At 36.1% G+C, this 12,526-nt stretch overlaps 1 protein-coding gene across 5 annotated transcripts in view; it reads left to right on the plus strand.

Annotated features, from left to right (window-relative positions):
• Positions 1-12,526, plus strand: part of LOC129790672 (hemicentin-2) — a 129,192-nt gene that overhangs the window by 108,952 nt on the left and 7,714 nt on the right. For 4 of the 5 annotated variants that reach the window (XM_055828313.1, XM_055828314.1, XM_055828316.1 and 1 more), the window contains 6 exons: positions 349-430; positions 1,747-1,888; positions 6,512-6,693; positions 9,038-9,234; positions 10,360-10,492; positions 11,089-11,174. In XM_055828313.1, the coding sequence (XP_055684288.1) occupies positions 349-430; positions 1,747-1,888; positions 6,512-6,693; positions 9,038-9,234; positions 10,360-10,492; positions 11,089-11,174 (822 nt within the window). The remainder of the gene's footprint in view (positions 1-348; positions 431-1,746; positions 1,889-6,511; positions 6,694-9,037; positions 9,235-10,359; positions 10,493-11,088; positions 11,175-12,526) is intronic. The other variant, XM_055828317.1, reaches the window with a different exon arrangement.

The raw sequence follows: 12,526 nt of genomic DNA on the forward strand, positions 1-12,526 counted from the left end.
GAGGCTTGTTGTGACTTTTATGTTTCATCGGGAGTTTCACGCAGAAATAAAGTAGATGAGTGTGGAGCGGTAAAAGTCCATTGGGAAATTGTGGGTGGGCGATGGGTTTCACTGCTGAGCTTGTTAGAAAGAAATGGGCGGAGGTGGTGGTGAAATGGAGTAAAGGTATAAATGATATAATTCGATAAGAGTTTGCTGTAAATCTGATCAATCTTACACAACATTTCTAACGAAGTTGTCTACCCTCCTTTTGTTATACATATATACATAAATAAATACATAAGCTATACATTAAGCAATGTAGTGTCTTAATTAAATTGAAACTCCCTTTACCAAATTCATTCACAGGATTTTGGAACGTTGTCCTGCTGGGGAATCAGCGAAATCGGTTCACAGGCTCATCCATGCATGTTCCAAGTTGTTTTAGCAGGTTTGTTTTATTATTAATTATTTATACAGTACTACCTGTATGCACGTGGGCCTGGGGTGCAGTGGATAGAGCGCTTGAGTGCGCATCCAAAGGTCGCCGGTTCGAATACAGAACCCGGCAACGCGCCCCATCCGCCAACGTGCAATTAGATCACGTTGATCGGTTGGATCAGGAGATTGATACACTCCTATCCGTAAAATGGCCCACACGTGGTAGTATCTAGCAAGGCCGCCCACTACTTCTCCGCAAGGAGAACAACAACATCATATAGGGTGGCCGGCCCTGTTCCTATATGGGACGTAGCGCCAAAATATTTTATATATACCTGTATGCACCCCCTGAAGTAGTACTGACCGAGTATTTTCACGGGATTTTGCTGACGATTTAAAGAAATTTTATTCCATACTTTACATTGTTAAATCACGAAAAGTTTAAGAGCTTTAAAATATAAGCTTTTAATTTTGTTTTGTACTAAAATTTTCATTTTTATCTGTATTTTATTTTAATTTGGTTTTAATGGTTGATTTTCCCAATCTTGAACACATTAAGGCTTTTCCGATCTAGTCTTAAACCAATTCTAAATAATCAATTTGTTTATTAAAATATAAAATTGTTTCTAAATTTTACATATTTAAAGCTTTTCAGTAAGCTTTTAGTCCTCTCTAAAACTGATATGAAAGTTACCGATTGATTAGTAAAAAACCGATTTAGAACAATTTTCTAGTTTCGATAAGAAGATTACTAGAGCTTTCTAAAAAAGCTCCTTTAGAGTGATAATCCTAAATAACTTTTTTGTTCATCTGATGATTTTCACAAACTTTCCTACCTCGTTTCCGGCTTATTAAGGTTTCCAACCTTGATGGCCAAATGTGAGATGTATTGTTTAAGCTGCCTCATAGCTTTTAGAATGAATTTAAATAAACTCCTCAAACCTTTGCTATGCATAACACAAAAGGAAGATCTATGTAGGTTAATATATATTTTCTAAACTGTAAAGTACTATTGTAAAATTTCAAGGTATATACAATAGAGAGATTGCAAGAAGAATCAGATAAGAATATCTCCTTGGGGTTTTTGAAACTAAAATTTAGGGTTAACCATAATGGTTTTATACCTATTTTAATTTACATTTTGGTCAGCTTTTCAAGATGAATTTCTCACCATGACATACACGGCATCCCATGGCTTTGTCCATGCTGACGTGGCCGGTGCATGTGGGCCATTTTATTTGGGGCGTCGGGGGTGGGAGACATGAAAACACAATAAATTATTAATTCCGTTTTTGGTTAATAAATATCATACCCGCCCACACACAGGATTCCCATCTGCAGTGAGCAACTGTACGCTGTACAATCAGACGCAAGTGTCTACGGAGATACAGTGCATTGCCGGATATGACGGCGGTTTGCCGCAAGTGTTTGTACTCGAGTTGTATTCACAGAGAACGGGTCGCACGAGGTAAATACCACTTCCCTTCCTGCATTTTCCCATGCATGCAGTCAGCATGAGAGAATGCAAATATAGGCAGCTAGGGGTTGAATGTGGAAATGCCGGGGCAATGGCAAAAGGTATGATGGTTCAAGTGTAACAAGCGGGGAGATATAGAGTGAAATAAATGACAAAGTGGAAAGTGGTGTATGTGATTTGTGCGCGCCACAATGAATGGCAAGCCAGCAGATTCCGTATACCCACCGTCATCCAGAAATCTCACACATACATCACACCGATTTTCACACAGGAGAACCCCCCACATCCCCTTAACCCCCTCTAAATTCCCATATAACTTAAATCCACCCCCTGCCCAAATTCCCACCCACTGTGTCTCCCCACAACTCCATGGCGCAAATTTTCGTGTGTATGACATTGTGAATAGTTCTCGGGTGCGAATGGAGGAGTGAGATTGCAAGGAGACATCCTCGTTTTGGGCGGGTGAAACTGAAGAGCTAGATTACATTACTTCTCGCAAATTTACTTCACACCCCCATACCCTAGAATGCGACAGAGAGCAAACGAATGGCACAACTCTATCATGTTCTAGTCATAAAACTTGACAAAGCACTCGCGATATTAAGCTATTATATATAGTATGTATGTAAGTATGCGTTGGCGCAGCTTCCAGCTTTTGGATGTTGCTTGTTATATGGGTGAAGGATGTAGCATGTTGTATAAGTTGTTATGCCATGACCACAAGTTAATTACAGAATAACTATGTTCAAAAGCTGAGAGAATAGCTGCGATATACTCAAATTATGATCTTATGGGGCCACTAATTGAAAATTCCCTTTATTTTGGTTTCTAAATTCCTTTATGGTTTGTAAAATGATTCACTAAATAATTTTATATTGCATATTATACCCTATATACTGTAGTATAGGGTTATTTTTATATATAATTTTCCAAAACTAAAATTTAATTTTGTTTTTTCTCAGGTGTTAAAAGTTCTCGATTATGAGAATAAATTGTTTAAAACGTCGCTATATATTTCATAAAAGTACATGTATTTTTTTTACTTCAATTTTTAAGTATTTTCTAAACTTTTATTACTTAACTTAAATTGTTGTTTAATATTTATTGATTCTTTGTACAGATTAAAATAAATTAGAAAAATAATGTAAAAGGGAAAAATTCAAAAACCTCAAAACAAACCTCATACGACGGTATGATCAACATAGCATAAAAAAATCGTAGTAAAACCATTTTCTCAATAAAAGAAAATGAAACAAAGATAGTCAACTAGTAGTACGAGGATTTATATGTATAATTTCCACCAACAAATCTCACAATGAATGAGCTACAATGCTACAGTTGATAAATCTGTTTGTAGCTCAATTGGCTCATCCTGTTTTATCTGTTATGTATATCACTTTTTCGTCCATGACAAATTATATTTGCAGATTGCTCAGTGGGAGTCCAATATCGCCATTCTCGAAACATTTGGGTGCAAGAATGCGGAAAATGGGTATGGGGGAGGTTGGGTGGTGGAATGTGCGAAGTGATGAATTATCTCTCGCAAAGTCCTCCACTTCACCCTATTGTTGCAGCATGACTACCGAAGAGCATGGCTTAACAATAATTCTCACTCGATGTCTATATATGCTAAAGTTTCGCCGGGGTATGTTCGTTGAACTTCCCCAATGGCCTTCTCGTGTCATGATTGCAAGAATGCGAGAGAGAGACAGACTTTCCGCATATACACATTGAGATCACAACACCCCTTTTGTGGGTAAATGGGAGGATGCTGGTCGATGTGATATTTTACTTGATGCATGCATTTTAACCTTCCGCATTCCCTATCGAGCAATTTGTTAATGTTTTTTTTTTAAATTAGAAATGTTGTGTACAAGTATTAAATTATAGACACCACCGAAAATTCACCACATTCGACTTTTCGCCCCCATATTTAGATGGGGTGAATCACCCCCTCTGGTGCAGTTTCTATCGATTTAGAGAGTATACAAATGAGGGCATCGCGCTAAGGGATGATTATGGGGAGATGGGGATCATGTGTCTCGGTGTATATAACAGCACATTGGCAATCTTCCAGATAGATGTTCATCACATTACGTTCTCCTCAAATATTCATAAGCATGTCAAAACTGTCCAAGGTTTCTATCTGTGTATACAGTACGGTGGTTTGGGGTGCAAAAGAGCCCATCATTAGTGTGAGAATATGGGGGGGGGGGTGAAAAAGTGGGAGGATGAAAGTAGAGCTGAAAGTGGTTCACAGGAAGTTTCGGGGGAGAAAAGGCCGCTCAAATTGCAAAAGATATCACTTTTCAAGTTTTTCTCATATCGAGTTTCATTTTTCTCTTGAGATTCATGCGATTACATCATCCCCTACATTTTATGTGCATGTCCTATATGTACAAAAATCATTACAACATCTGAGAATTTTTTTTCAGAATCTGAGACCTTAAAATAGAAGAAGAAGCTTTACTTTCCATTAAAAAAAAAGAATGATCAAAAATTTTCTATATGAGTTTAATAAATTAATTGTTTAATCGGTTTGAGTTATCGTAGAAAATAAAAATGTAAAATTAAATTTAAAGACTTGTTGGTGATTGACATCAAAACATGACAAGAAAACCATTTTCTTTATCAAACTTAAACCTTAAAATTAAACCCAATAATAACGTCTCATCCAAAATAGAATTTCTTGCCGAAAATAGGAAAAATCTGTAAATTACAAGATTTGGAAACTCGAAAAAACTCTAACCAGCTTCTTGATCTCGACATGGGGTTTGCCTCTAATTGGCTTAACATCTGGAACACCGCCTTAATACAGTGTATATCTTAATTGAGTGCTAATCCACTGTGAGCTAAAGGGGGCTGTTAGCATAAGCTTGTTCCTATATTCGGTTTGTACTATCGATTGCACAGCAATAAATTTTCATTCAAGACTGTCTATAAATTTCCTTGGGAATTACTTTATGTTGGAGGGGTACCTGTGTATGTTGTACGTACATCCAGCCCTCTCATTGCATTGCAAATTTGTTGGATTTTAAAACAATGTACCAATTTAGTATATAATGTACAATATTTATTTATTATCATCACCGCCCTCCAAATTACAGAAGGAATCCCTCCAAACGTCCGTATGTGCCAAGCTGTGTTTTGTGCATAAATTTAATCATCCCCGACATTGAGGTTTTGTACTTTAAACTCCCCATATTAACTGCGAGAGTATGGAGTTGATATCCTTCGTTGTTCCCTTTGCAAAACTCATTGTCATATTCATTATATTTGAAAGGATATATGGGAGCGGTGGTGGAAGTTTGTAATGTGTAGAAACGGAGGGGTTGAAATGACAAGGATTCCAAGTTGATGTGTGCATGACAAAAAACCCCAAAACGGAAGAAGTAAAATAACCTCTCTCTACCGTTTAGCTTGGAGGGTACAATGACATCGGTTTAATATTCCATAATTGACCGACACTATGAGAGCAAGCAGAAGCTTACATTTATGACTCTTCTGTTGAGGACGGGCCAGGCAAAAGTCTGACTCCTGATTTTATACAGGCAACATCCCAACCCATTTTATTCACCAACACATATTGGCTTCTTCATCTTCCACCCTTTCCCTTAGCCTCGCCGCACAAGACGAGTCCTTATGGGCCAACTTCTTGTGCAAGCCATTTTCATGGTTTTTGCACACAACCCCCTTTCCAGGACAAATATCCCTCGCACCCAAAGTCTTGTACTTGTCGACAGTGAATGTGGACAGAGGGAAGCTGCCATTGAAAGTTTTGGAAAACCATCCTCTTCTTGGGCTTTTCGTATGCGGCATATGAACTTTCCGAACCATATCCATACACACTGCCGCAGCCTTGTTTCTACCAACGGGGTGGACACCCACAACCCTCATCAATCATCTTTTGATAATTTCCCAACCAATTTACCGTATGTGTGCTAACTACACAATTACATCTCTCTGCTATCCTTCAATTTTCCTACCATCCTCTCTCACCCTCCTCAAAAAGCTCCCACAGGCTCCACCCCCAATTTAAGCATAAACCCGTGAGAGGGTTGTCGAGACAACGGGAACTTTTTGTTACGTAGATATGATAAATATGGCAACTTAATCTTCAAATAGGTTTAGGGGAGTTATTTTCCTCCACATAGAAGCTTCATTATAATGACGAAAGTATTTTATGGTTGTGAACCAAGTGCTCGGATAGTTAAATCTTTGTTGATTAAATAGAGAAGATTAAGCATTATGGTAGCTATGGAGTTAAATACCCCGGAGAAGTATGATGAGACTTATTTTTTTGCATACAACATGGATTTATGTTTAATTTTTATTACTTCCTTGACCTAGAATTCTTAAGAATTTTTTTATATATAAAACTATCTGCGCGAGCTTTTGGTGATGATGTGATAAAACTTTTCATAAAGGGGACAAGTTGACATATTGCGAGTGTGTGTGTGTTGTAAAATGCTTATAGTAAACGTTTAAGGAATGAGGGGAGAGATTGGAGCCACCCTAAAAAGCACCTTCCACATCAATCCCCTAGCTCAGGAGTTCAAACTAACATAAACATACACGAGACTTTGTAATAATATATTTCACCATAAAATGTAGATTAAACTTCACAAACTCAGAGGAGCCCTACTTCATTCTGGATTCACTGGAAACACTGTCGTCGCTGATGACGGCGGAGAACGAGACACTGGCAGCCAGGGTATTTGCCGTCAATCAGAAAGGTCGAAGTCAAGGTGCTGCCGTGCCCAAACTACAAATCGGCAATCGTGTGAAACAGACAGGTATGCAAATTAAATTGATCACACCAAGGGTAAGTCGTTCCTGCGAGAGGGAGTGTGGGTGGGGGGTTTTCTGGTGAAAAGCACCCACTTTTGGTACGGAGGCCTCGTTACTCCGACGCTGGTATAGATCTGACCCAGAAAATGCGCGCGTATGTTTGATTCATTTCCCACCCAAACAGTATGGGACATATTTCAATTGAATTAAACCTCCTGTCTATCTAAAATTTATGTACTTGTCCTTCCCAAATACATATCGTCCCTTTCCTTTTTCGACAAGCCATCCCAGCGAAAAGGATGTTTGAGGAACGTGCTGAATAGATAATGCCAAATTTCGTGAAGCTGTTTTCTGGAATTAGGTGCAAATATAAATTTAATTTCCCCCAAAAAAAAAACGAATTGATAAGCAATTTATTAGTCGATTTGGGCAAATTATCATGTCACAATCGAAAAAGATTTTCTTTTACTGATTTTATGTATCGAGCATTGATTTGATTTTAGAATAGGTAGTAAATTCAAAATATAAAAAAGAGCATCTGTCAGTCTTTCCTGCTAATGGATTTTTATGATTTGATTTTTTTATTTGCTATAGGTCACTATAAAAATGAATTGAAATATGAACAAGAGAATGATTTATGCAGATTGAATAGTTTTGAATAAATCTGCATTTTTCTTTTATTTTAGAATCAATTTTTTACTCACTGATAGCTCAAAAAATTATCAAAAAATTTTTTTTGTGGAAAAATATATTAAAAAGAACATAAAACAAATTTAATTTGAAGCGAAGCTTTTGAACTTTAGCTCAATTGAAATACATAGCTATGCCTAATCAAAAGTTCATTTAACTAGAATCTACCTTTGGATAGAACAACTAAGCAGAAGTAAATTGATAAAAACCTTTCTTTAAAATAAGAGATCAGATTGGTTAATAAAATCGAGTAAAATGTTTTCATTGGTGTTTACGGGGTGGAGCTTCGGTGTAAGAATAATTTGAATAAAGTATAATTAAAAATCTTTTAAATAAATAAATTTGCAAATTTTATAAAATAACAAAATAAAAAAATAATATTATTAAAAGAAAAATTGATAAATATTCTATAAAAATCGATATTTTTTCAGCGTTATTCGAATCATAAAATATTCTTTCAATTCAAACTTTCGTATGCATATATTTTTAGCTGTGATTCTTTCTTCAAAGAAGCACAGCTTCTGTGTACACTCCAAAATGCAATTTTTTATTGTGCATTGAAGCATAAATCTTTTTAACATACCCCCGATGCAGAATGAAGAGAATTGAAATAAAACCAAACAATCAAATTTATTTGTGCGATTCTATATTTGTTTTTATTTGAATACTATAAACATTTCACAAGAAATCTATTTATTGCCTCACCATATATTAATTAATTGAAATATCATTGAGGTTTCAAGAAAGAAATTCTGAATGTATAAATAAATTCAAGTATTTAAGCATCCTATTTAAGGCAAAAAAAAAAAAGAAAAATGAAAGCACCTAATTTCGAAAAATAGCTCAACACAATTAAGATATTTTCTCAACCATTAAAGGCAGGGCGCGCAATTGAGGGAAAAAGCTGCAAATTTGTTAGCACACTGATGGAGGCCAGAGCGAATAAAGCGTGAAAAGTTTTTTTTGTGTCCAACTTCTTGGAAAGTTTCTGTGTGAGAGAAAATAATTCCTGTGGTATTACCAAGAACAGAATAATTCACGAAATTGAATGCTCACATTTCAATATACAACATACAATTAGCCACCCGCAACTTTAAGGGCGATTTCTCACACACAAAAGTGGCCAAATAAAACTTTGTGATCCCTCTAGGAAGTGTGGTAACATTTTGTATAATATAGCATGAGAAGATTTTTCCCCGAGTAGATGGGGCTGGGATTTCCTGCCATGGAGGCGGCGGTTCTTCATGCCGAAAGGCGGATGGGTATAGAAATAAAGCACAAGAGGATTTGAGAACCCTCGAAAATAATTCTTATTTAAATCTCAAGGAGGGTTCTCTCAGTTTTTTTTTTGCGTTCCCCGACAAAATTATTAATTGATTGTCTCCATTTGGGAAACAAGATGATGATGAGGGAGGCGAATTGTACAGAGAAGAAAGTATGTATGTAAAAAAAAAAGCTCATGCTGAGCTTTTAGCTGACGAGATAAAGCAGCGCGCGCGAAGAAGATTGGACAGGAGTTCCCCAGGGGTAGAGGGTGGTTGGATTTACTTTCTGGGGCTGTGTGTGGGGAGGTGAAAAAGACAATGGTGAGGGGAATGGAAACTAAATGGGATTTATTTTGTCCTCTTCTCTTCCCTTCCTCTCCGCAAAAACACGCAGAACACCAAAATCCCCTTCAGATGTCACCAGTTTTAATTGGTGCCGTGATAACTGTGATCGTCATCTGTGTGGCAATTATCCTGCGGATATGCTATGTGGTTTGTGTGCGGAGCCGACGTACCCCCAAGACATCTCAGCCCCCATCGTCGGGGGCCAACTTTGTATTTAGTGGAGGTGGCGGAGGCGCAAAATTGGAGGTGAGATGAAATGGGATTTGCATAATGTACATGAAAGCCAGCATGAATTCGAAGCATACATTTATAGACAAACATAAGTGGGATTTGTGCCAATGGGTGTGAGGGGGGAATTTTCACTGTGGTGACAAAGAGAATTCACACAGAGAGAATATTCATATAGGATGAATTTTCTCATGAGATTACGCAAGAGAGTTTAAAAGCACGAAGGGGGCAAAACAAATTTTCAAAATATTCTACACTGCTGGAAGTAAATCCATTATTTTGATTTTTATTAATTTATTTACATTTAAAGATAAATTCTGAAGATTTCATTAATTTTTTAAAGTAATTTTTAAATAAACAGAAATTATTTACTCGAGATTGGGTGTCAAACTTTGAAGAAAAAGCTAAAGCAATGTGGTTGAAAAATTGCAAAAAAAATTATTAAAATTTCATATGTTTTTGCTACATTTCATAAAAAAAATTGTTCCTGGAAAATGATCTAATTTACCCCTCAAGGGTTACATTTATTCCTGAACAATACTTTGGGTAACATTGAAAAATGCATCTTCGTTTTCCATTATAAAGATATTCAAAAAAGCTTTATGATCAACAAAAAATATCTTTTTTTTTTCAAAGTAAAAAAAGCTTCTACGTGCTTTTCAACATCTCATTTGTATTGTAAATATTGTAAAAAAAACCAGGTAAACTTGCTGAAATTTTTATAGATATTTCTTGATTAACTTTCAATAAACTTTATAATCAAAATTTGTGATAAAATCGTGAAAATTTAGGGTTTTGATGAATTTGAAAATTTAGGTAATTGATCGAATTTCCTGTCTTGAATACTTACATTCTATGCTGGTATTTAGGTTAGCTTTAGTCTAATAATTTGATTGAATTTTAAAAAGCTTTTTTGATTTATTTTTAAATTTTGTAGATAAAAAATATTTTAAAGGATTTTTTTTATGTATAATCTATAAAAAAAATCAGTATGTGTATGTATTTTTTTTATCACCCACACCAAATTACTGCGGCTGTTTCTGCTGATGTCATCGGATTTGTACACACCCAAAATTCAACCATTGCAATAACTTTTTGTCGTCTAAAATGCACCCCGAAACACTTTGAATGGACATTATGCAGAAAGGCGGTGGTAGCCAAAAACCACGATGGCAGCATACAGATGTTAAATCAAAAGCATCCTCTACGATGGATACGTCTGCCGGCACCATCATGAGTGAGGATGAAAAGGACCCAGATGTGATACCACAGTACGGTTCGTATTGAGCTAAATATGCAGAGTTTTGGGTTTTCTTTATTCTTCTTTCCCGCTATTGCAAATGCTGCTTAATTTTGCAAAATCCTACCATACTTTATGGACAATTCCGCAAGGGAATTTCTTTTTTGATATTTTTCCCCAAATTGAATTCATTTAACAGGAAAATTTTTCCTTAAAAAAAAAGTCCTGCAAAATGTCGGGAAAAAAGAAAAACATTTTCCTTTACACTCATCCTAAATGTATTTGGTTTGAGTTTTATTTACTGAAAGTATTACGTACAGTAAATTATCTCCAAAGCAAAATCAATATATAGTATAGAATCCCTCGAGCAACAGGCTATTTCCTCAAAATCTACAAGGATGCGGATGTTCATGAAAACGAAATCTGCCCAATAACCCTCATTACGTTGTATCTTCTTTTCCATACTTTCTATATAGATCCCCCTTCATTACCACTTGTTTCTCTCGTTTGTTGCCCTTCTACCTTCCCGCCCTCCTCGACAAGAGAACATCCCCCATAAATATTTTAATATTTATTACTCTCTGATACCACGCGAGATGTTTCCCTAAAATATCAAAAATTTTTGCTTACAGTGGCAGATCACCCACACAACCAGTACCATCATCACCAGCAGACGTTTGAGCAACCGACGCAGGGATGGACCCAGCAGAGTGTGAATGTAAGAAAAATTGCTGCACAAACTTTTGAATTTTTATCAGCCCTCCCACACCCCCAACTCCCCTTTTCCCAACGCTATAAAACTGAGAAGCTTTTTTTTGGGGGGGGGGGGGGAGGGGTGCTGAAAGGAAAATGAGAATGAGGCATTTCATGTCCATCACCGTATGAGAGATTCACCCGTTCCATTACACGGAGATGGCGAAAGGGTGCCTCTTTTAGCTTCTAAAAACACCATACACCTTCCTTTAGGTGCTCAGGTATGAGAAGAGCCTTTTTACAGTGGCGGAGGCAACAAATGTGTGGAGCGGGGGGTCGCTGAATATGCTTCTGGGCTATACCCAATGTTGTTTGCTTTATAAACCCAAAATCCCAAATTCCCACACCCATTTGTGCTTTCTCACCGTATGTGGGTGAAGCACCATCAACGGGTGATCAAGGTGTGGGTTTTCACAAGACAAATTCATGTTCATGCTTCAAATGTGCTGCTATCAAGTTGGGAAGTATGTGGAGCCTGATATAGGGAAGACTGGGTAAAATTGATTCACTAAAGAATTCATTATTTATTCCTTCTATTGGGTCAATCTTAATGACAACTAAATTAGCTTATTGAGTAAGGTCTAGTACAGTAGTGTCTCGCAGTATGACTATTTTTAGTTTTAGTACCTCCTAAAGACTTTCTAGAGATTTTTTATTGATATGAAGCACTATTAAATCAAAACCAAAAATATAGGATGTTTGGAAATTACTAAATTTATTACATATTAAAATTTATTTACTTCTGACATTCATTTTTTTATTTAAATTTCACAAATAATTGTTAAGAATTTTCAATATTTTCCAAATTAAAAAATTCAGGCTAAATTTGAAGTCTGGTTTGAAGTTTCCTTGCTCCTCTAAATCAGAGATATTTGTCAATTAATTCATCAATTGCCTTCTCGAGTGCTTTGTGATTCTTTCGAGCTTCACGAAGCTTTTCAAGCTCCTCTCGTGAAATGTGCCAAGGAACATTGGATCCTGGCATTGCTGCTACACCTTTTAACAATAAAAGTCATAGGAATTAATAATAAATTAAAATCTTGCCTTAAACAAATATCCAAAAACTTACAAATCACTAATACAGCCAAAACTGATAGAAATAAAACGATTTTAAGCATTTTTGTAGCTTCACAGAAGATTAACTGAGCTAATCAGGAGAAGTTTTGGCTTATATAAAGGTTTTAAAGACGCTAAAATATTTTTTTTCTGTTCATTTGTGTATTCAGTAGGAGTGTTGAAATGTTTATTAGCACAGCTCTGTTTAAGCTTTCATTTATTTTAAAATAGTTTGCAACGATTGATTACAACACTGTATAA

This window comes from Lutzomyia longipalpis, chromosome 2, assembly GCF_024334085.1.
Source record: "Lutzomyia longipalpis isolate SR_M1_2022 chromosome 2, ASM2433408v1".
Taxonomy (NCBI): domain Eukaryota; kingdom Metazoa; phylum Arthropoda; class Insecta; order Diptera; family Psychodidae; genus Lutzomyia; species Lutzomyia longipalpis.